Source organism: Patiria miniata, unplaced genomic scaffold, assembly GCF_015706575.1.
Source record: "Patiria miniata isolate m_02_andy unplaced genomic scaffold, ASM1570657v1 HiC_scaffold_5, whole genome shotgun sequence".
NCBI lineage: Eukaryota > Metazoa > Echinodermata > Asteroidea > Valvatida > Asterinidae > Patiria > Patiria miniata.
In genome coordinates this window covers 41381083-41406168 of record NW_024037072.1, presented here as the reverse complement: position 1 = coordinate 41406168, position 25086 = coordinate 41381083, and the positions used below count along the sequence as shown (strand labels likewise).

The window sequence follows — 25086 nt, the reverse complement described above, 5'->3', positions numbered from 1 at the left end:
AGGAACCAAATCGAGGATGACCCCGATTAGAAAACGTGTACAAAACCAATGAGAGCTGTTGCGAAAAAGTACAAACAAAGGAAAAGGGAAGAGGAACAAAAGAAAATCCTTGATTTACACCATAAACAAACGTGTGTACATGTCTTAGTATGAGTATGTAAACACTGGCAATCGCGGACCTATGACAAAAGGGTTAGGGCAAAAAAACAAAGGGTCCATGATTGACAGGACGTCCACGATTGAAATTCGTGCACAAAACCAATGAGAGCTGTTGCTAAAAAAATATAGTACAAACAAAGGAATGAGGATTAGGCCAAAAAAAAAAGTTTACGGTTTCTGGTATGGAGCTTGCCCCCCAAGTGGTGCGGTGACGCGGCTTTTTTTTTTTTTTTACCTGTTTTTTTTTGCTTCAAATGTCGGCTGATGACTGCAAATGGTGCCCGACTAAACTTAGTGCAACTATTATGGGAGACCAGAGTGGCCACATAAAGCTTATTCTCGATCATAACCCCATCTAAAAACACGTTAAAATTGTGCAGCAGCAGGATTCCAGTCAAACCAGTAAGTTTGGCGGTTTTGAGACCTCATCTTTCATTGAAAAAAAACCTTTTTCATTTTGCCGACGCCCATGGCTACGGCGACGCGCGCGCATACCAGAAACTGGAGACTTTTTTTTTTTTAGCCTTAGGGACAATAGGGAGTCCACGATTGCCGGTGTTAACAAAGATGTGTGCATTTGTAGTGTGTATTCACAGTATGTAGCTGGCCAATAAAACGGCAGTTTTATCGATATTTACATTGGACTTGCTTTAGGAAACTAGAAACAGAAGGCCAATGCATTTGTGTTTGATACTGGTTATTTTTTTATATTTTTGTATTATTTTTTCCTTTCTTTACCCAAGATGGCGGATTCTTCCATTTGAATAATTATTATACCATCCAAAAAACTGAAGATCATTCAAGCATTCTATTCGTGTTATGAGCAATGGATTCTACTAAAGAAAATGATTGCATTTCTCATTAATAAAAATAAAATGCAGAAGAACTTGAATCTGGTTTGTACAACTTCAGGAAACATTTTTGACGGTGTAGTAATTAAAAGTATTTTAACATTTCATTCTTCTTTTTCCATTCTTCATTTTCTATTTTGCCGACAGCACCATAATTTTGTCGATGAAGGTCAAAATGAGGACTTGGGGGTATAAGGAAAGATAGTAAAATGCTTTGCAATACTGTTTGTTGTAACCCGAACAGTTCCCTGCTGTACTGCATGTATTCCCTTTGAAATATGAAGTATTATATTTTTGTTCATATATACTTGTTTGGTGTGGGCCAAATAACATGAAATAGATGCTTAAAGCTATAGTCCATCATTTGCAGCCATCCGAAAAAGTAACTTGCTTATTATTGTTGAAAAACATACTTGGTTGAAAGATAGTAAGTGGACTAAACTCCCTGTGAAATTAATCTTTCTGGCAAGCTATCATTTTGAAGTAATCAACAAAAGAAGGCCTTTCCAACGGTGCGTCTTAAGACGCACCATAGGAAAATTTAAATTAGTAGTTTGTTTTTTTATTCGGCGCAGCGCGCGCAAGCATTGGCACGACGCACACACGCGCGGTTGCTATAACTTGTCGATCAGTGCGCGACATCACGTATAGCTGCAATTCAAAACATGATTCAGCAACTTTTGATTTGAAATTGAGATCCTAGAATGCTGTTTTTCTCGGAATATACAGCTGAAGCTGAGCTGAAACTTCATTAGGTTAGTTGTTCAGTATCCTTCATTAGATTTTGAACACTTTTGTTGCTTCAAACGAACAAAATGCACAAATTACAAATGATGGACTATATCTTTAAATGTGTCTGTTGCCAGGTATGTGCCTGTCGGTATGACGTCACAGGGCACCATGGTATACACACATGAAAAATTACACCAATTATATTTTAATGACACAATGGGTTTGTTTTTGTTCCACATAATTCTTTATTGCTGATTCTCTTATTTAGATTTTTACCACAGAGTAACAAAAAAAGTAAACCAGTTGCGTAAGAATACAAGAAAAAATGTACAATTAAAGTTAGTTCTTTCAAAGAACAAAATAAAACAGTTCGGATCGCTTTAATTGTTTTAAATGTTTGTTTACGTTTCATTTAAATTCATGGATTTTTTTCAAGTCTTTTTGAGCAGTTACAAGTAAAATAAAGGACGGAGATTGGGATAATGTTCTATAGAAATAAATATCTCGGTGATAACTTCAGCTATTGCAAGGTTGTCTTATAATATCTTTGATGGAATGTTGACAAAATGTAAGGGTTCTTGGGATACTTGAATTGTTTATGGCAAGACAAAATTCCTAAAAATTCTCAAGGTGTTGCAAGCTTTTTAATCAAGGTGATTAGTTTGTTTAAAAACACAAGGTCATATGTTGGATCTCGTGAACCACAGGCCTTCTTTTCAAGGATTCTAATGAATACAGTGGGCATCGGATTTGCTTAGAAGTCTAGGAATAAAAATGATAGGACTATTTACATCAGCCTCTGGGTAATTCAATGAACAAACTACTACAGATTACAAATGCTTTCAATAGAAAAAAACTATTAAAATTAATGTATGAATTACAAGTACACTAGGCATTTGTTATAACATATACCACATCACGCAATGACTAGGTTCTTGAGATATGTTTACAAAAAAATGACGCCAACTATCAGCATCCTGCTCCCGCGTTCATCGCATGTGCATATCTTGAAACATGAATGTGATGTTATTCAAAACCCTCGACTGGATTTTGAAGAGCTAGGAGGGTCACAGTTTTATTGCATTTGGAATGTTTATTGCAATATTTTATTACAATAAAAAAAATCTCTTGTAGAATGCCATGGTCCAGTGGTTAAGGTGTTTGACTCATGTACGATGGTGCGTGGGTTCGAACCCTGCCAGGAACATGGTGTTCGTGCCCTTGGGCAAGACACTTAGCTACAATTGCCTCTCTCCACCCAGGAGTATGAATGGGTACCTGTGGGGGTATAGAAGACAGCATGCGTGCCAATATCGGCTGCTGGGTGGTCTCATGGCCAGATAATTGTAAAAGTGCTTTGAGATCGTTGATACGATGGAAAGCACTACTGTACATGTATATAAGGCCCAAAAAAAAAAGTCTCTGGTTTCTTGTATGGAGCTTGCCCAAAAAGTGGTGTGGTGACGCAGCTTTTTTTTTTTTTTACCTGATTTTTTTGCTTCAAATGTCGGCTGATGACTGCAAATGGTGCCCGCTTAAACTTAGTGCAAATACATGTATATGGGAGTCCAGAGAGGCCACATCAAGCTTATTCTCGACCATAACCCAATCTAAAAACACGTTAAAATTGTGCAGCAGCAGGATTCCAGTCAAACCAGTGAGTTTGGCGGTTTTGAGACTTTTGAGACATCATCTTTCATTGAAAAAAAAAACTTTTTCATTTTGCCGACGCGCATGGCTACGGTGACGCGTGCGCATACCAGAAACCGGAGACTTTTTTTTTTTGGCCTAAGCATTACAACTTATTTATTTATTATTATTTCAATCTCATTCATAATCTATGTCATGGTGGTAACAGTTTTTAAAAAAGACTTACAGTACCTCTAAATTCATTTATTGATGAATACAATTAGCAAAATATCTGCATTAGAAAACATGATTTTACTCCTTTCATTTAATCCTGAACCCTAAGATAAGTACACACACATAATACCTCAGCTTCCAATTACAAATTATTTAAGGCATGATCAAAACATCATTAATTAGTACAAACGGCCATATTTTACATGCATTTTTACAAAAGTTTCAAAAATCACTCTTCAAAAGTTTAAAAACAACTTTTTTTTTATAATGGCAAAATACAGTATATATTTTGAAAGACCTGCACACAAAAATCCGAAGTACTTGAGATATTGATAATTACGTTAAGAAATAAAACATACACACAATGCTTAAAGTTACTCAATACAAATTCAGAGCAGAGAAAAAATTTCCGCTCAAAACACAACAAAATTTATAAAGAAATGACAAAACATCAATCTCTGCAAAAAAAAATAGTTTGAAGAAGGCTTCGAATATGGCTAAGAAAATCTGGAATAAGGCCACAGACGATATTCACTATATACATAGTTCAGGCACATGACTGCACTTTCATTTCCAAAATGCATAAAATCCATAGAGCTATATTAAATTACTAGAGCGCTAACTCCTCATTCTATACGCGCGTTGACGTTTTGAAGCCGCTCTGGGCGCAGACAGTTTGAATTCATGTGCGTGTTTGTAGAACACAATGAAATTAGATGGATTGAATTTTAAAAGTGTACTCTACATGCAACGCACGAGTAGAACATACGCAAACAACTTAAGCGCGTCATGACAGTTCAAAATACGTCAAGGCAAAAAGCATCTGCAGCGAATACGCGTGCGTTGCGCTGTTTGCGTAGAGCAAAATGACACGCTCATTTGCTGATCATGTGTTTTGGTTTTGTGCGTATTGGCTTCAATGACGCACTGGTATGGAATACAAACGCAGATATGCAAATAGACGTACAAAAGCCGTACAAAATTTCGAGTTCTCTATAGGTTTGTGTACAAACATGGATGCGCCCATCAGGCATCTCTTTGTACATCGAGTTAGCGCTCTTGTAATTTAATAAAGCTCTATGATAAAATCTCAATTTGACACTGAAATAATGCATAATTTTTCAATTACTGTGATATGCATATAAAGTTTAAGTAAAACGTCCACGCCAGCAATATCACCTGTCTAGTATGCTACCGAAGTGTTTGTTTTAAAAAGATGACCGACTTTCATCATTAAGTCACATGTTTGAGTTCTTGGTGTTGCAGTTTTCAAGACTTGAGAGGCATCCTTGCCAAGCCACTCATAGGTGAGTGTCGGTGAACATGGTCTGTTCCTTGGTGTAGCTGTACGGCTGGCTGATGTGCGTCATTGTATCCTCATCAAAACCCTACAAGAAAGAGAGAAGGTCAAAAAAAGAAAGATAATTCAACATTAGTTTAACCTATTACATTGTAGTCCCTGTAGTCTGTACCATCCGAAACCACCCTGCTTATCACTGTACCACCCCTAATAACACAAGCACTCTGTGGACATACTGATTCTTTAGGGAATAAAGAAGTGTGAGTGAACTTGAGTGATCTTGCATGAAAGTCTTGCACGAAATCTATCAAAATGATCCCTGCCAGAGCTTAAAAAATGTGACTCCCAAAAATGCGACGCCGTGCTCCTTTCCGCACCAGTGCCAAGAAATGACCGTGTGCAACGGGGGTACCATCCATGCCGGCACAAATGATTTCACCGTGCAACGGACGGTAGCGTTGACTGGAGATTTTGCGTACAAGCCCGGGCCGTCTCATGCGAAAATCACGCTGCGCTATATACCACGTGACTGTAACATTACTGCACATAGTTTGCCTCCATTTACAAGCTTTTTATAAACTTCTTTCTGAATTGTGACAAACAATTTTTGTTAAGTATTAAATTCATTTTGTACGCTTTTTTTTTTTTATTTCAATTTAGCAGTTATATTTTGTGGGGAAACTTATGGGACTTATTTTGGTCTTTTTTCGGGGACAGACGTGCAAAATAAATGCATGCGCATCGATCGAAACAAAACTAGTGTTCCAAAAACCATTGTCAAGAGTGCATTTTAGGACCACGGCATGGCATTTGATCAATTTAGTAAATTCTTTTTGGTCTATTTTTCGGGGACAGACAGACAGACAGAGAGACGGACAGACCGACCGACCGATCGACCACAAGTGACATGTAGAAGCTCCTGCCAGAGCCTAAAAATATGTACACGTAATACAATGTTGTTAGACTCAATCTGGCTACTGGAGGAACAGGTGAAGGAAATACTGCTTCACACATAGCTTTATATCTACTTTTCAACATAAAGAGTGCCGAAGATAGGATAGTGAAGCCGTTAAGATCACACACTCATTACTAATTCCACAGTGGAAGAAATTAGCAAGAGGAGAGCAATAGAACATTAATACCCAAGCACAAGACATGGAAGGCAGACACAAAACTAAAGGACAGCATGCACAGACAGGATGCCAACAGAATGGAGACAGAATATGACGACAGGCAAAGCTCTAAAACCTAAAATCTCTTTTGTATTGCTATGCTCCATGACAATAGATTAACCATTAAGCCAGCCCTAAAAGTCTTACATGTTTGCAGGTGCATACGATGCATACGACATGCAGTATGGCATTTGAGAGGCACACATGTGGTTTCCCATGTGTGCAGTAGGTAGGGCCATTCTACCACCCCTGTAACCCAATCTGTCTAGTTCTCCAGTACACTTGGAATGCAGATCTGATACACCGTGCCCTCTGGAGACGTGCACACAATAGGGAACAAAAGATTGTATACGTCTCCACAAGGATTTCACGAAATAGGTATATGGATTTTAATCAAAAACTAGGAATTTCCAAGGTGGGTTGATCTGTCGCAAATGGAAGAGTTTTAGAAAAGGGAAATTAAATCCGAATTTCAGCCCAGGAAATTAATTCTGGTTAAAATAAGAGCATTTTCAAACTTCACTTTCAAACTCGAAAACTTTACTACACGAGAACAAAGAAATGTCTCCACAAGGATACAAATTTCAGTATTTGTGTACCCATTTGAGTGCTTGCAATATTTAAATGTTGGTGAGTCGTAAGAACACTGACGCACAAATCGCTCTCTGACTCTCTATACAAGTGAGATACGGTGAGACTAGGGTGCCTAGAGCAGCTGATTTAGAAGTCCTAAAAGTTGCATACTAAAGAAATTGATTAGTAAATATACACTGAAGCACAGAGGAGATACAAACTGACTAAAGATACAGTCATCTTCACTACAAACCAGAGTATCGGCTGAAGCTACAAGCTACCGCAGGAACAGAGAAGCAGCTCATGATGTCCACTGCCAAGAAGAAGCAAACCTGTGAACGAGTGTACTTACATCGGCCATACTAACCATGCCACTGTCCTGTTTGGGGAGCAGCACGCGACTGTCCCAGCCCGAGTCGTCAAACTGCTGCTTCATCTTCTCCGGCGTGGTGCCCCGGCTGTAGCTGAGCGGAGGCTGGGGCAGGCCCCCTTGGCTAGGATCCAGGAAGGTAGGGTTGATGTAAGCGTTGCGAAGGCTGTGCATGCTGGCTGACCGACTGACAGCCTGAGGGATGGGGTCCTGGGGAGAGATATAGCAGACAACCATTAGCCACTGGAGACAGAGTGGTGGATACGTCTATCACAAATCAATCACAAGTCAAATCACAAGTCTGGTTCAAGAGCTTTGGGTGAGCAAAGGCAATGCCTTTGTCATAGGTCACTTGAATTGCTAGTGACTTTTCCTGACACTAAGTGACTAGTGATGGTCGACAAGTCTATCACAAGTCTGGTTCAAGAGCTTTGGGTGTGCAATAACAATGCCCTTGTCACTGGTCACTTGAATTGCTAGTGACTTTTCCTGAAACTTAGGGACTAGCGATGGACTTCGGAGGACTTGACTTCAAATCTGACTGGAGATCACTTCGTAATTAGGGTCACGGTAGAAGTGTTCTCGTCGCTGCCTTGTTTTGACTTATTCTATCATATATCCGTATTATGCCTAGAAAGGGAAGTACTTGTCAGGGTAAGAGAAACAGGCCTTTTTTTCAATGTTTACAGGCTTTCTGCAGGAAAACAAGACCTTGCTGTGTGTGAACCTTGCACAGAATGACATCAAGGCACAACAATGTGTCCAGCAATGGCTGGACTTTGTTTGATTTTGTCTATGTATGGACTTGCTAGGATAGGATAGGACTTCGTAATTATTTATGGGCCTATTATATGCAACTCTCTCAGTGGCCAATTTTCCAATGCATCCGGGAAGTTCTTAACTTGAAATCCAATACGTATAAAGCGTAACCTTATTTCAAAGTGCAAGATAAAGCATGAAAAAGGTTTCAAATCATGAGTCCACCTCTTAACAACATGCATGCCCAATTACAGTCTACTCACAGGATCCTTGTTCAGGCATGCAACTGGGAAGTCACAAAAAAAGAGGAAATTCAAATCTTTCCCAGACTTTGTACAGTGTTTTTCTATTTTCAATGGCACACATGGGAAGTAAAAAAAAAGAAGGAAATCAGCTGATCCGAGGAAAAGTTGCATGCCTGCTTGTTAAACCATGTTGACAAAATGCACAATGTCAGTGAATGATTGCTTGCATTTCTCCCTACTCTTGAAGGCAATTACAACTTGGTACAATATTTAAATGTCATTCATAAATACCTCAGACAGTTTAGCTATTCCTATTGGTCGAGAGCCCGTCACGTGGCCGGTCTTAAACGGATGATAAAGACATGGCTAGCTGGTCTTAAACACTTTTCCAGTGTCACATAAAATGTGGACTCCTAAAAATCCAGTGCCTCTCACCGTTTTATTGTTTGAACGTTCACAATCCTCACGTAGGCATGCGCAACACTACCAGTGAGTCAGAAGTTTATAGTTCTAAATTTAAAACGCAACGCCCCAGGTGCATTCTGCGCAACATCACGCAGAATATGCTACGCGCGCGTCAATCTCCATAAAAGGGTTGTTTACATCTTACTCGCCAGCTGAACACTCCATTATTTTGCGAGAGGGATGTTTCAAAAAGCATGAAGTGAACTTGTTGAACAAAATCGGAATTTTTTGAACGAATTATTTAATTTTTTTTTACCGAAAAGGTATTTATGAATGGGAATAAATATGTGCTCGGTCGGTATTTATCACTCTGTTTAAGACCACTTAGAGTCTGGGTGCTGATAATTACCCTTACCTCCGGCTCGGGTAATTATCAGCACCCAGACTCTAAGCAGTCTTAAACAGAGTGATAAAAACCTCCGGAGCACACATTTATTCCCTTATTGGTTCCCTGCCTACTTTGTCAACCAGAGATCCAGTGATGTTACAGTGCCTTTGGATCAGGCTATAAATAGTAATTGCCCAAAGTAGTCTGACATTTTGCTAAAGTTTGTCAAATTACAGATGACCTTAGGTTACCCCCAAATTGCACTCCAGAACTCACCAGAATGCTCTCCGTCTCTGAGTACTTCCCGCAGGTGTTGAAGGTGAAGTTGCCGCGTTGCTGCCGTGGGGGTAACGGTCGTCGCTCCCTCTCGTAGGGCTTGCGCGTACCCAGGCGACTCAAGACCACGGCAATCAGGATGAATAGAATGACCACGCCCACCAGGACCATGATGGCAATGAACCAAACCGTGTTGTACCATACCACTTGGGGCTCTCGCGTCGCATTGGGAGAATCTGATGTGAAGAAAAAAGGAGAAAGACTCAAAGAGTTTAAGTTTGTTTACTAACTTCTGTTAAAGTTATAGACAAGCGAAGGACCGCTGGTCAACTTGGGGAAGATTTGTGATGTAACTTTGGCTGCTGAGTTACAGAAAAATGCCAGTGATCTCTAAGGCCAAAAAAAAAAGTCTCCGGTTTCTGGTATGGAGCTTGCCCAAAAAGTGGTGCGGCGACGCGGCTTTTTTTGGGGGGGTTTTTTACCTGATTTTTTTGCTTCAAATGTCGGCTGATGACTGCAAATGGTGCCCGACTAAACTTAGTGCAAATATTATGGGAGACCAGAGAGGCCACATAAAGCTTATTCTCGATCATAACCCCATCTAAAAACACGTTAAAATTGTGCAGCAGCAGGATTCCAGTCAAACCAGTGAGTTTGGCGGTTTTGAGACATCATCTTTCATTGAAAAAAAAACTTTTTCATTCTGCCGACGCGCATGGTTTCGGCGACGCGCGCGCATACCAGAAACCGGAGACTTTTTTGGGGGGGGGGCCTAATCAAACTACCGTCAAAACATCATGATAACACCTGCCTGTCCCAGGTTTCTGATGTGAAATATTTGACTAATGATAACCAGCTTATTTCACTAGCTAGTCTCACATAGTCACACAGACTCCCCCTGAAAACAAGTGCGCATGCGCTACCTCTGCAGGCAATTACGGTCCATTCTCAGCCCCATGTGTTCTACATAGGGAGCCTACCACAAAAGAGCTGCCATGAAGTTTGCACAAAAGTCTTGCTGCATTTTGTATGCTACTAGAAGAAATTTAAGAGTTTGGTTCGGAACTACATGTACTATGAAAAGTTTTGAATGTGCGCTACAACTATTAGGCCAAACAGGTGCGCGCGCATTACACAACAGCTGCAAGATTCCCTAGACATTGTTTCTGGCAGTTTGTCGGTAGAAGCCATTCATGTACATACATGTACGTGCAGATGACATGACTGTAGAAAAATCGGGAAACTTCAGATAGTTCACATTTTTTTAATCCATTCCCTTAAGATTGTGACTTAAAGGGAAAATACAACATTTGCAAACATCAAAAAATAAAACTACCAAATCATTTTGAAATACCTCGCTGGACTGTTAGTGAATGACAGTGTAAAGCATCCTGTAAAATCATGGCACCTGGTATACTGTCATTTTCAAAAAAAGTGGTATTTTTGTATCAATTTCCAACGCTGATCGGCCGATCAGCGTTGGAAAAAACTGGCTTTTTTCAAATACTGGCCCCAATTGACCATCGCACTTGTTTGCAATCGATTACACACCTATGAACGGGTACGAGCCAGCTAGACTGGTTCCCTGACCTTACAATTCCCCAATGTATGTAAACTGCTCTGTTTCTTCTTATATGGAGTCAGGGAACCAGACTACAGGAAAATGATTGTTTTTCTTGGTTTTTAAAGCATTTTCGAACCCAAAACCTCAAAAAAGTCAGTGTAACTATATTTGCTATATATTTCCAACCCCCCAATTCCATCCATTTCTGAAAATTTCAGCAAAAGCAAATGATGTATATTCCCTTTAACAAAGATTTACTGTATAATGTGAACAAGAGGTATTAGTTTTTCACTGGAGGGCAACATGGTACCCAAGGGGAATACCTAGCATCCACTCAAAACGAAGTTCACCCCTACCTGGTGGTTGATATATGATGGTTGGATAGGACACTGATCCAACGGTGGTCTTACACATCACTGTCCACTCGTACTCTGCAGAAACAGATCCAAACAAATCAAACATCACTTCAATGATTTATCAATGCCAGTGTGCCAATATATCAAGGGTGAGTCTAGCAAATTAATAGAAGACAACCAATCAGCTAAGAAGTCTAAAACACACATTAAAGCTATAGTCCATCATTTGCAGCCATCCGAAAAAAGTAACTGGCGTATTATTGTTGAAAAACATACTTGGTTGAAAGATAGTAAGTGGACTAAACTCCCTGTGAAATGAATCTTTCTGGCAAGCTGTCATTTTGAAGTAATCAACGAAAGAAGGCCTTTCCAACGGTGCGTCTTAAGACGCACCGTAGGAAAATTTAAATTAGTAGTTTGTTTTGTTATTCGGTGCAGCGCGCGCAAGCATTGGCACGACGCACAGGCGCACACGGTTGTTATAATTCGTCGGATCAGTGCGCGACATCGCGTATAGCTGCAATTCAAAACAATTCAAAACATGATTCAGCAACTTTTGATTTGAAATTGAGATCCTGGAATGCTGTTTTTCTCGGAATATACAGCTGAAGCTGAGCTGAAACTTCATCAGGTTAGTTGTTCAGTATCCTTCATTAGATTTTGAACACTTATGTTGCTTCAAACGAACAAAATGCACAAATTACAAATGATGGACTATATCTTTAATCACACCAGAGCTTTAATAAAATGATATCATACTTATGCAAACCTTTGAACAATAAGCCACTTGGTGTGTTCCAAAAGTATCACAAAATGGTGCCATGGAGTCTGGGCTTCATTTCATGGTTCTGCTTACCGTTAGTGAAAAACCTCTGCTTAGTGTAGCAGAACATTCTTGCTTACGGTTAGCATATTTCATGGGTAGGTGAGGAATTTTTGCTTCTGCGCATGCATACATCCCACAACTAAGGATTATGTGCTTACAGGGTTAGCGCATAATTGTTCTGTTAGCGCTGTTAGCAAAGAATGGTGATCGTAAGCGTGGAATTCTGTGGTTAGCAGCACCATAAAATTGGGCCCTGGTCTGAGAAGCTTGTTTGCTTATCAATCTGCCAAGTGTAAACCATGGCCATGTACGTACGCTGTGCCTTCAGGGGCCGCCTGACACCGGTGGCAATGCCGCTATAGACCACATCTCCATTCTCCGTCAGCTGGTACTCCGTCAGCATGCCGTTGAGTCGGAAGCTACCTGCCCAGCTGACGCTGATCAGCCTGCTGGTGGCGTTGGTCAAGATGGCTGGCTTGGTTTCAGGAACGTATTCTGGAACTGTATCCAAAAAAAAAAAAAAAATGACAATCAAACAAAGGCACTGACAATTCGTAGAACTGCCAAACTCATATTAGACAAAACAAAGACAAAGACTGTCAAAATATGTTTGGGCAACTTTCTTCACCTTCTTGGTATGTGAATGCCTTTCATTAGATACCAAATGGCCCAACTTGGGATTCAGGTCCTTTTATTCAATTAGCTGTATCTCTGGACTGGGGTGTCGAATTGAGATGGGATAAAGACCATTGTGTAGAGTATTTACTACACCTTCAGACTCTATAGATAAATTTTACAAAAAGAGAGTGCTAGTATTTTAAATATTTATGGACTTAATGCTACATTTTCTTTTAACCAGTTCACGCTGGGAATATTTTGACAAGAACAGAACGAGGCATGGGATTACTTTTCACTTGACCTCAAGCCAGGCAGGTTGAAGCCATCACCCTCGGACAGCACACTCATATTCCCAGCCTCGCTCGCTGCGATCAAGTCGCTGACAGATATTTCCGGCCTCGCTCCCTGTGTGTTCATCCGTCATACGTTCCGAATACCGCAAAACCTTTGCGTGTATACACGTCCTCCAGGGCGAACTGATTTTAAAACACCCTGTATTTTACCCAACCCTCCCCAAGTAGAACTGTGTATTGTCTGTAAGATGGTTGCTCAACCTGGTGAGACACAGCGCTGTCACAACTTCTGTCAAAACAAAAACAAACCACAGGAACTCTCGTTTCATCTATCTTGCCTGCCACATACCTGCTCCCAGTGTCGCCTGTATGCTATCCGGTGACTGGACCGCACCCTCATTGTTATAAGCCATCACTATGAACTGGTAGTTGGTGTAAGGCCGCAGCCCTGTGGCATTGTGGGCTAGCGCTAGGGCCTTGTCTATCCTCTGATAGCCGGCCTCTGTGCAGGGCTGGCTGAAGGGCTGGCTGGTGGGTGGGCAGGACGCTCTCATGTGAAGCTCATACCTGTATGTCAAAAAAACTTTTTTACAAATTTTGTAATATTCTGTATTATGATATTCAATTAAATTATGAATCCATATGTAGACTGTTACATAAACTTGCCACCACTGAGCTGGAAAAACTAATGGCACATTCCCTGTGCTCAAACTTTCAAAGTGGCATCATGATCTAGTGTAAAGTATTAAGGGCTTGGCTCCACACCCTTCAATCCTGCAAAATCCTCCCAAAACCCTAATTTAAAAGGGTTAGTGTTTCCATATAAGTACCGAATGGTTAAGGGCAGGACAACACTTGTTTGTAGTCTGGTTCCCAGACCAAAAGATTCTGACTATTCCTGATGAATCTTAGGTCAGGCAGCCTCCGTGGCTAAAAATAAACATGACGACATTCATGGCCCTTTTTCAAAGCTCGGCTTCGTTTCCGATTTCGCTTTATCACTTTTAGCTTTTAATGTTCGATCTGATCAAATTTTTAAGTAAATCACTTGCTTCGTAATATCATACAGTTATGATAATACAGTTTGATGTTTCTGTAAGATAACATTGACTAATGTTGATCTGGAATCTTCAAAATTAGGCTCCCAAATAGCACTGTTAGCAGGCGGAGCCGAATGAAGACCGAGTTTTGGAAAATCTCAGTAACGGTCGTCAAATTCAAAATTGTACATGACGCAGCAAAAAGTTCGCCCATATGATCCAAGTATATTTGATGCACAAAATCGTCGTTGAATTTCAAGTTTTCTAAATGAAAGCAATGAATTTTAATTATCAACTCTTTGAAAAAAAAAATAATAAGCAATTAGCAGTTAATTAAACCTATATTATATTCGGAAATACTCAGGCGCTATCCGATTGTCGACAAAACAAATTTGGCAAACTTCGGAAATTTTCAGAAAAAGGAGGAATTCCTCCCGTTTTAGTCACGTGACGTATTGTAATACAATGTATTACTGGAGGCTACCGGACCTAAAATTCATCGGGAATAGTCAGAATCTTTTGGTCTGGGAACCAGACTACTCTTGTTTGGAAATTATTTTGTAGTAAACTAAGTGAAAGTATGGCATGCCACATTAACAAATCTAAGCCATTGTAAAACATAATACCCTATCTGATTACAAAAAAAAGTTGTGTACATTTATTTTAACAAGATTTCGGATTATTACATGAAGGAACACACAAGTGAATTCTTTCCAGTGCATTAATGTTTCTCTGTATCCCTGCATGCATGCAACTTTTGTATTGAGTGTCCTCATTTCTTTTTTTCAAACTAATTGTATTTAAAGGCATTAAGGATAATTTGCTTTTCATACATTTTGCTCATTTCCAATAATAACACCACTCAAAATCCAAAGAAAAATTTTCAAAAGCGAACTTTTCAAAGTTTCAGCTCTGTGGATCTTTTGATCACGAAACTATATTTCGTCCATAGCACTGTTTATTTCCCAAAATCAGTCAATTGACTGATTGTTGACATTCAGCTTCATTTCTTGATTTCTTCTAAATGACAGCAAGCCAGACAGAATAATTTCACGGGGTGTTTAGTGCCAGTATGATCTTTAATCCAAGTTAGCTTTTTGTTAATATTTTGGAAGGTTACTTTTGGGATATATGCAAATGATCCTATATGCCTCTAAAATAAGAAGCGAAATTATGCCCATTACTAGTCTGATGCTAACCTGATGATAATTCCGTTGGTCTCGGCGGGTGGATCCCAGGCTACGTGGATCCAGGTTGTTCCCACTTCAGTGACTGCCGGTGGAGCTATACCGCTAGGCAGCGCCTGGCTGGTCCTGACTGTGGCCTGCTCACTGGTTATGCATCCCCCTGCTGTGCAAGCACGGACTGAGTAGGCGTAGACGGTGTAAGGCTGAAGCTGGCCGTCGGTGTAGCTGGTCAGTGTGGTGATTATCAGCTAAAGGAGACAGATCATATTGCATATTATCTTCAAGTAAACTTGAATCCTCGATCCTGATTGGTCGATCCATGGCAACAAGCCGTGCTACATATAATCATAGCACGGCCTCGGTCCATACCGCACTCCGCGTATTGCGCTTTTCTAAGATGCGCGTGCCAATCCGTACAACACGCACGTGCATTAGGCCTCGGCCTTGTTGTTCCGTGTTCCACTCACGCTCGCGGGATAACTTATATTAATACTGTGCCCCTATCCAATAATATTGGTGGCTCAAGACACTACATCATAAATAAAATATTTACTTTAGCTTTCTGATGACTGACCATAAAGTTAATTTTTGAAGGCCAACTTTGAAAACAGAAGTGATTCGCAATAGGGTGTGCAATGACGTGTTTATCTCAAAATCTCTGTTTATAAAATGCCCTACCGTTTAATAATCATGCGTCCTTTATGGTTTGTGTGGTACTACAGAAAAAGCATTACTTACAGTTAAAATGTTTAATCATCATTCAGAGAAAAAAATACTATCTGGATCCTGTGCCTCAAAAAAAAAAGCAAAAAGTGCTGAGTTTGAGTCCGCAAGTGCAAGCTTGAAAACCATTTGGTTTCATCTACAAATGGCTGTTTACACTTTTCCCCATGACTTGCTGCAAAAACATGGCATCTCTGTAGTAACCTTTTATAAGGGGGAGTGTGGCCTAGTGGTTAGGGTTCGTGACTCCTGATCAGAGGGTCAGGGGTTCGAATCCAGCCGCTGGTCAAATGTTGTGTCCTTGGGCAAGCCTCTTCACCCCCACTAGCCTCTCTCCACCCAGGAGTATAAAATGGGTACTGGTGTAGCGTGAATATCTGACTCCATGAATTATGGACTCATTGGTAGTATCGCGCATGCCTAAGTACGATAATATGCCATTTTAGGATCATAGTGAGAGAGTGACCTGTCACATGCGAGGGAGTAACCAATAATAGGGAAAAAGAGTCGGATTTTCATAGGAGTCGGATTTTCATATGACACTGGCATTAGCTGGGGAGCAACCTGCGATGGACTGGCATCCAATCCAGGGGGAAAAGGAAAATCCTCGGTCGTTTCATGCCTAGGAAACCAGAGATAAACGCCGGCCTGATGAGTCATATGCTCGTGACAGACTTTACTGCAGTAATCTTTTAGTGAAACACTATAATGTGAATCGCTACAGTCTCAACTTCTTTCTGAAACCCCCCAAAAAATCAAAACACAGAATAACCTCAGTCTCGGTTCCATACCTCTGTTCCATTCCTGATGATTGTGTAACTTGAGATATCACCGTTGGGTTGGCTGGGGACAAGGATGTTGACTGTCAGGGTGGTAGGTCCAACATCCTGTAACTGGGGTGGTTGTAAGCCCTACAAATAGAAGGCATCAAACATTATTTAAAGGGGCATTACGACCTGAAATCCCTGAAATTTCATGTTTTGGATTGTTTACTAATACTCTTTAAAACGTCTAGTTCCGTTCCCGAGAAGGACGGAAAAAACCCTGGGACAGTGGAAATGACGGAGTACGTATGCGTTTTTCCTGTAGTTTTCATTCAATGTACGATACACCCTGTGTGTGTCACATAAATTACACACAGCACTAATACACAAATGTTGTTTTTTACACGTCCGCAGAAGGTGACCACTGTGCAGCTGGAATCACAACTAGCAATGAACAGCTTGATTTTTCGGGACAAAATTGTGACCCCGAAAATTCGTTCTTGCATGTTCTCGCAAGAATAACACAAAATATGCCCACTTTTTAAAGGATGGTTGTGTAGACGTATATATCCTACTTTTAAAAGCCCTTTCCATTTAATATCATTTCGTTTAAAATGTGTTTTGTGGCCCAATTGGGCGTATTCTAGGCCGTAATGTCCCTTTCATATAATGACAACAGTGCCAGACTGTCAGGCACTGAATAACAGGTGAAAACAACGTGATTATATTTCAGACATTTGTGATGCGATCAAACTACATGAGTCGTTTGTCGACCCTGGTCAAAAAAATTTTATTACAGATTTCAAAAGAGCACAATCTCAGCATTACTGCTGTGAAGTGATGAAGTGGCCCTATTTTGGCCTGTATCTCCACAGAAATCTCCACAGAAATATTCCCGACAAATGACTCATTTAGCTTGATCACATCACATTTGGTATTAACCATAAGTGTATTTCATGGCAAGATTGTGCTAATGATTATATGCACCTGGAGTGCTCTATGGTTGTGTAAATTATTCAATGCACATTTCTACCGCTGAAGTTCGTATGCTTTTTGCTGTGGAAGGAGGCACTGTTAGCAAAAGGCAAATGTAATTGGCTGCACAAGTCCATCACAAATTGGAGCCTGGCATGAAGGAAGACACTAAAAATGTGGACCAGCATGAGCAAATTAAGGAGTTGCACTTTTAAAAACTCTGTCTTGAGCAGTTTAACCAAGGAGGCTTTCAAGGATGACTTACCTCTGGTGGCGCTTCCAGCATTCTGACCGGTGCCCATGAGCTTGATGTCTCTCCTTCTGAGTTGATAGACGTCACCATGTACTCATAGGTCTTGTCTGGAACCAGGGTGGGATCCAGATCGGTGTATCTGGTGTTGGGACCCTCGTAAATCAACACTGGATCGTCCCGGTTGTTTGTCTGGCGGTAGACGCGACGACGGTACAACTTGTAGCCAAGGATCAGGCCGTTAGGATTCTGCGGCAGACCCCATTCTGCCAGCACACCGCTGGCAACTCCTAGGTTGTCAGTGAGGGGCGTGAGGGTAGGGGCTAGCTGGTTACTGGGGGCATTCTCCAGGGTGCGGGCATGGGCACGGTCGCTCAGGGCACATCCAGTCAAGGTACAGGCCCCAATGCGGAATTCATACTCGGTGAAGAAATGCAGTCGTTCGACGTCATAACTGAACTGTTTTCCAGAGTATAGGATGTTTCCCTCTACATAAAGGGTGTAGTTTTGGATGTCTCCATTTGGGTAGATGGGGGGTAGCCAGGTTGCCCGGATGGAAGAAGAGGTTAGAACTGTGAGGTCGGGAGGGTTCAGACCAGCAGGTGAGGAAGACGATGTCAAGACCGTCGCTGGATCACTGATGGCTAGTCCCTGGCTGTTGAAAGCTGTCACCACGTAAGAATACTCTTGTCCTGGAGTCAACCCCCGACCCCCGTCGCCGAAGTCCTGGAACCTTGTGGCATCACCATCATAGACAAGCTTGCCGTCCCGACGCAGCTCATAACGGAGGATCAAGCCATTGGGCATGTCTGGTTCTATCCAAGATGCCTCAACTGAGATGGCACTAAGAGCTCGTAGAACGGGTGGATTCATACCAACAGGCTGAGCTTCAAAAGGTCTGCTAAGTGTCGGAAGGCTCTCAGTGCAGCCTCCTGCTGTGCAAGCAGAGATTGTGAAGGAGTACTCCTGATACGGAACTAGGCCTGTACTAGTGTGCTCCAAACCCGAGCCTGAGTAAACCACAACCCCGTCCGTTTTCAAGTCGTAGCGTATGATCTCTCCGGCATCCAGGGATGGGCTTGTCCAGCTAATCTGGATGGATGTTGAGCTGATCGGGACAGCCACTGGAGGTGCCACACTTCCTGGAGCTGTTTCCAGAGTCCGGATGTACGTTGGGTCACTCTCTGTGCAGCCACCGCCTGTGCATGCAGTGACGGTGTAGGCGTACAATGTGTAGGCCATCAAGCCCCGATCTGTGAACTGCCTGGGGGCATCACTCTCAAAACTGAATGGAGCACTGTCGTTCCTCCCCAACAAGTAACCAGTGATGATTCCATTGGCCTGTGATGGCTCGGACCACTGGATCTGCAAGGTGGTGGGATCATTGGCCACATGTGAAACCACTGGAGGCAACACTCCTACTGGGGATGCCTCCTCGGTCCGCACCGACACCCAGGAACTCTCAGCCTGACCGACGGCGTTCACAACCACAATGCGGTACTCATACAGCTTGTGCGGCTGCAGGGAGTAATCTGTGAAGCTGTATGCATCAGCATCAGTGTTGTACTCTTGGTGGACGACTCGAGTATCGGTGAAAAGACTGGAGTCGGTGTCACGTCTACGTCTGCTTGAGGTTGCTGTGCATCTCACAATGTCGTACCGGAGAACCCTACCATTAGCACTGACTGGTGGGCTCCAGAGGAGCTGCACTGACGCTGATGTGATTTCCCCAACAGTGGGCGGGGCTTGGTTTGCAGGGGCAACTTCTGCTGTTATGACAGTTTGTGGTTGGCCTCGCCCGCAACCAATGCTTGTACACGCTTCCAACACCACGACATACTCTGTGTACGGATCCAAACGTCGGAAGAGGTACTCCCTTGTCAGGCCGACATAGATGGGTGTGATGAGGTAAACGTCTTCGTAGATACGGTATTCTTGGATGTGTCCATTGGGTTGTCCAGGCTCCGGCCAACGTAACACCAGCGACCGGCCATCTGATTGCTGTACCACTGTGAACCCTCCGATCTCTGCTGGCACCCCCTCCTGGGTTGTGACTTGGCCCCAAGGCCCAGCCGTCTCCCCAGCTCCATTGATAGCCACGATGCGCACCTGGTACGAAGTAAATGGGGACAGACCATAAAAAGTGGTCTGAAAGAGGCTTCCTTCAACAGTTGCGGCAGGAACAACCGGGTTAGGCAGGGTTGGATCACTGGACAGCTCCTGGTACTCCAGCCGGTATGCTGTTATGAGTCCATTTGGGAAGGCAGTTAGCTGCCAGCTGGCCATGATGGCATAGGAGCTGACGGCTACTAGCTCTGGCTGGGCCACACCTTGTGGAGGGGCCTCTAGGGTGCGGACATTAGCCCAGGGACCTTCGTCCATCCCTTCGGAGTTGTGCACTGTGATTCGGTACTCAAAGAGAGTAAATGGTGACAGGCCACCTCCTGCATTGGTGAAGCTTTTCTGAGCTGCGTCACCTTGGTAAACAAGGTAGAGCTGGGCAGTGCCGTACTGCCGCCGATACACCATATACCTGGTGATGTTCCCGTTGGGGTTTGTCGGAGGGTTCCAGGACACCTCGATGACAGTGGGTCCGGTAGCGACCAAAGTTGGCTCTCCCTGCCCTTGGGGAGGAGCTTCAAAGGTACGGGCAAAAGCCTTGGGTCCGTGCCCGCATCCCCCGTCGGTGCACGCCTCGACTCGGACGTCATAAAGCCTGAAAGGGGTCAGGTTACTGATGACGATGGAGGTAGCCAAGCCACTGAAATAGGGCCTCTGCTCTGGGGTGCCGCTGAGTATGACAACACCGTACCTTCTGATGACTCCATTTGGGATGGCAGGTGCTTGCCAGGAGGCTCGGATTGACGTAGAGCTCAGGACGGTGAGACTAGGAGTCGGGATAGCCTCTGGAGTGCTCTCCGGAGTCTGGCAGGCATAGACAGAGCTATTGGTGCCGCCAGCAGATGTAGACGCTCGGAGTGTATACTCGTAGCGAGTGTTTGGAGAGAGGTTGGTGTCGGTGAACACCTGACTTGATTGGCTTCCAGTGTACACGAGCCGGTCAAAGCGGTAGAGCTGGTAGGAAGTGATGATGCCATTGGGAACAGCCGGCGGGGACCAGTAGAGCTCCAGAATGGTAGCACTGACCACAACATGGACTGGGCTGGACACGCCTTGAAATGAAAGAACGAACAAGTGTCATATGCTAGTTTCCATTTTGATCATCAAAGTAACTTCCACATTGTTAGTGATGACTATCCATAATAAGTTACTTACCTTTCATGGAACATCTTTAACAATAATGAGTTACAATGTTAGATTTAAGTCCATCACAATTAAAGCTGCAGTCCATCATTTGCAGCCGTCCAAAAAGTAGCTGACGCAATTATTGTTGAAAAACATACTTGGTTGAAAGATAGTTAGGGAACTAAGCTCCCTGTGAAATTATTCTTTCTGGCACGCTGTCATCTTGAAAAAATCAACGAAAGAAGGCCTTTTCAACAATGCGTCTAAAGACGCACCGTTGGAAATTTCCGTTAGTAGTTCGTTTTTTTAATTTGGCGAAGCGCACGCAAGCGTTGACACGACACACACACGCGTGCAGTTGCTATAATTTGTCGGATCAGTGCGCGACATTGCGTAGCTGCAATCGGCTCAGTTAGAACGTGTCTCAGATGCTGAATTCAGGCCCAATTCAAAACACGATTCAGCAACTTTTGATTTGAAATCGAGATCCTAGAATGTTGTGTTTCTCGAAATATACAGCTAAAGCTGAGCTGAAACTTCATCAGGTTAGTTGTTCAGCACCCTTCTTTAGATTTTGAGCACGTTTGTTACTCCAAACAAACAAAATGCACAAATGACAAATGATGGACTGTACCTTTAAGTTACAAATCAAATCTCAAGTCAATCACATATTTGAGGTTAAAGCAAAACCAATTCCAATTTATTTATTTATTGTCCATTTAAAAGATAAAAATGGAAAATGTACATGTCTAAACATTGATGAAAGCTCCAAAACAGAACACTAAAAAATACAGTTATAATGATAAAACTAGATTTACACATACAATTTTACAGCGAAAAAAAAAAAAAAAAAAAAAAAAATGTATTTAATATTTTAAACGGAAAGAGCAGTGACATAGGAATGCCTTTCAAATAGTTGTCACTTGAGAAATCATTTTTTACCTTGTGGGGGTGCTTCAGGTGTAGTGATGCTGATGGGATTGCTGGATGTGCAGCCTGTTGATGTACAAGCAACCAGGGTGTATGTGTAACTTGTGTATGGAAACAAACCTGGAAAAAAAGTCAACATAAACACATCGGTTGTGATCTTGTTTCTCAGACTTTAGGTCTAAACTCAAATTGGAAACTTCTGTGTGTTAAGCTGGAAGATGCTCTTATCAGAACTAAAACTATAGTGAAAGTTGATAATAAGTAGGACAAGTTCTTTTCCGAACTAAATATCTTCTAAGCAGTAGTTATTACCACATGGTGTTACCGCAAACCGAAACAATAATGATACTCCACCATGCAAAGCCTCAAATCTTATATGGAAGATGCACAGTTACTCAAGCTTGATGCCCAGTTCAATTTAGACTGTGGTTCATGATTTTATTAAAAGCCAGATGAAAATTCTCTTGCCCGACTATTGTTTGAAAAGGATTGTCTAAGTTTGTCAAATTAAACCATTTATATTTTGATTGTGAAATTCTATTTTGATTGTGATATGCACAACTTCCAAATATTTCAAATTCATAAAAACTATTTTATTCCAAACTGGCATGGCATATTTCACTTGGAAACTTGCCGAAACTTCCTATATCCACCTCTGTGCAGGAACCCAAGGACAAATTCTTTGTACTCGGACTTTCCAGAGGAATGAAAGGCTGTAAATTCTGCTCACCACCGTGGAGAAACTCAAACACCGTCGCGTCTCCCACATATATAGGGTCCGCTGTGCCAGCCTCAGTGATTCTATACTCCTGGATGACACCGTTGGGTCTCCCGGGTTCCCGCCATGTGATCTGGATGGTGTTGGCATCCAGGGACGTGACCGTTGGATCAAAGAGATTAGCTGGCGCGTCTTGTAATGTTGCGGCAATCACCTGTGAAAACGAGAGGAGGGAGAAGGTCAGTGTAACTTTTTCATTGTTATGCACAACATAGTTATCAACTATTAATAATTTTCTCCAATGTGTTAATATTTATAGTAATTTTAGATAAATGGATGAAAAACATTCCCAGCAAACTTTAAAATAAAAATCTTCAAGCTGGCATTAAGGATTTTAGTGGCATCAATAGTATTGGGTGGACGTATTAAAATTTAAATGAAATTGCAACAAAAAGTTACATTTAACCTTTAGATGAACAAAAAAATGAATCAGTTGATTAAACAAAATATAGTTCGTCCATGTCATGCATGCTACAGGGAAGAAATCAAAATCTCAAATGGGATGAAGAATTTCATTTCCAATGTTTCACAAACATGAGCAAGATCTTATTCATTGAACCCTGGGCTAGTTGATAATAAACTCAAACTTGAATGTTAACGACATCCACGAAAGACATAATAAAAACATCTGTGAAATGCAAAAATAAAACCCTTGGGAAAAGCCATGGAATACTGACCGGCTCGCTGTTGGCACATCCGATGCTCGTGCAGGCACCGAGTACGTAAGTGTAATGTTGGTAGGGCTGAATGCCTCGATTGTCGTCTAGCGAAGTGTCGAGGCCGCGGTAAATCTCAATGTTGTCACGTCGTAGGATGTAAGTTGTGATGACACCTATGGCAGAATGGTTCGTACTTTAAGAGTCAGGACTCATCATTTTTTTCTAATTTGGCATTCAGTCTGGATGGACCACAAAGGTTTTGCAACATATTTCCAGTAGGATCCTTTGATGGGAGGTGGGGACAGAAGGCGAGAAGAAAACCCTCAGAGAACAATTTGACAGAATCAGGAAGGGACTGATGAAAAGCCAGTCAGTATTTCTGCCCTGAGCAGGAATTGAACCAGGGTCACAGTGGTTGAAAGTGAGGAAGCATTGCTATGTCACCCTGATCCCAACTCAAAGAGTAAATTCAAAGTAAACACCAAGAAACTAGACACCCCTGTTGGTCATCACTTCAACCTGCCTAACCATTCCATTTCTGATATGATTTTGCAGGGCATTGAATCTCTTGGCCATCGCAAGGACTCAGTTCGCCTCAGCAGAGAGAAAGTGTGGATGAATTGTCTTCGAACTATTCAACCACATGGTCTCAACATCCAACTCGGAAATGATTAATCCTTTTCTTCCTCCATTGCCTTCTGTTACAGATAATCCACCTGGTCTTCCTTGTTTGTGTTTACCCATCTTCCCCCATCTTTCATCCCTTTCCACCTCCATACTGTTCCCCCCCCCCCCCCCCCCCCCCCCCGCATCATCCCCCTTCACTCTCACACTCTTTTGTCCGTTCCCACTCCCTGTGACCTTTGATCCTTCCCCTTTCTGGTCTCTCCCCTGTTTACACCAGACCCCTTGTGGTTTGCCATCTCCCTTTGTTTCTTTGTTCTCTCATCCACCCTCCCCTGCATCTTTCCACACCTTTCACACCTAATCCTCCTTTTTGTGTTTCTTCTTTCAGCCCTGCATGTTTGTGTGCACCCCCATGTTAATGTATAATCTTTGTCATTTCTGTTTTAGCCTCTGAAGAAGAACTTGCTAAGTTCGCAACGTCAGGCCACATTAATTATTAGATTTAAATACTAAATCATTCACTAAAAAGAATAAAGCAGATTGACTGGAAATGGTTCACAGAATTTTTGGTTTGAAAAAAATTATATAACAACATCATCAAGTAATAGCTAAACACTAAAAATTTGTGAATCTAGTTATTTTGAAAAGAAATATGTGACTGGTTGCTCAGTTTTTCCAAAACCTTCCTGCACTTTGGCTGTTGGCAATGCTTTAGAGTTCTATGGAGAGTTCTATGGATAGTCGAAAAAGAAACTACTTGCCACTTGAAAGAAATTATTATTCATTTTATGTAAATGAGACGTGACAACACAGTTGTTTTGAGAAAATGAAAATCTCTGGTCACATGTTGGGGTAAATCTTTATAGTCTATATGACTTAAAGTGACTGCAACATGCTGAAAAACCATACTTTCTACTCGGATGGAGCTGCTCTTAGAACTCTTTTCAATGATTTTACCATTTGGGTAAGCTGGTTGCGTCCAGGTCAGGACGATCGTGTCCAACACCCCAGTGCCTACTCTCCACTCTGGGGCAGCTACCCCTATGGGTATAGCCTCGTTAGTCTGGGCACTGCTGAACTCGCTGGTGGCACTACCGACACTGTTGTGGGCTGTGATGGCGTACTCATAGGTGGTGTATGGTAGCAGATCCTCATCT

General features: G+C 42.1%; 1 protein-coding gene across 2 annotated transcripts in view; it reads right to left on the bottom strand.

Moving 5' to 3' along the window:
* Positions 1 to 3531: 3531 nt before the first annotated feature.
* The window catches only part of LOC119741066 (usherin-like), a 99435-nt gene continuing 77880 nt past the window's right edge, over positions 3532 to 25086 (bottom strand). Inside the window, exons 53-65 of one of the 2 annotated variants that reach the window (XM_038216716.1) lie at positions 24887 to 25084; positions 23321 to 23475; positions 22596 to 22797; positions 21878 to 21985; positions 17705 to 20862; positions 16492 to 16611; positions 14990 to 15225; positions 13100 to 13317; positions 12155 to 12340; positions 11014 to 11088; positions 9094 to 9329; positions 7003 to 7230; positions 3532 to 4993 (exon numbers count right to left, since the gene is read on the bottom strand). In XM_038216716.1, the coding sequence (XP_038072644.1) occupies positions 4907 to 4993; positions 7003 to 7230; positions 9094 to 9329; positions 11014 to 11088; positions 12155 to 12340; positions 13100 to 13317; positions 14990 to 15225; positions 16492 to 16611; positions 17705 to 20862; positions 21878 to 21985; positions 22596 to 22797; positions 23321 to 23475; positions 24887 to 25084 (5207 nt within the window). In that variant the 3' untranslated portion in view covers positions 3532 to 4906. The remainder of the gene's footprint in view (positions 4994 to 7002; positions 7231 to 9093; positions 9330 to 11013; positions 11089 to 12154; positions 12341 to 13099; positions 13318 to 14989; positions 15226 to 16491; positions 16612 to 17704; positions 20863 to 21877; positions 21986 to 22595; positions 22798 to 23320; positions 23476 to 24886; positions 25085 to 25086) is intronic. The other variant, XM_038216715.1, reaches the window with a different exon arrangement.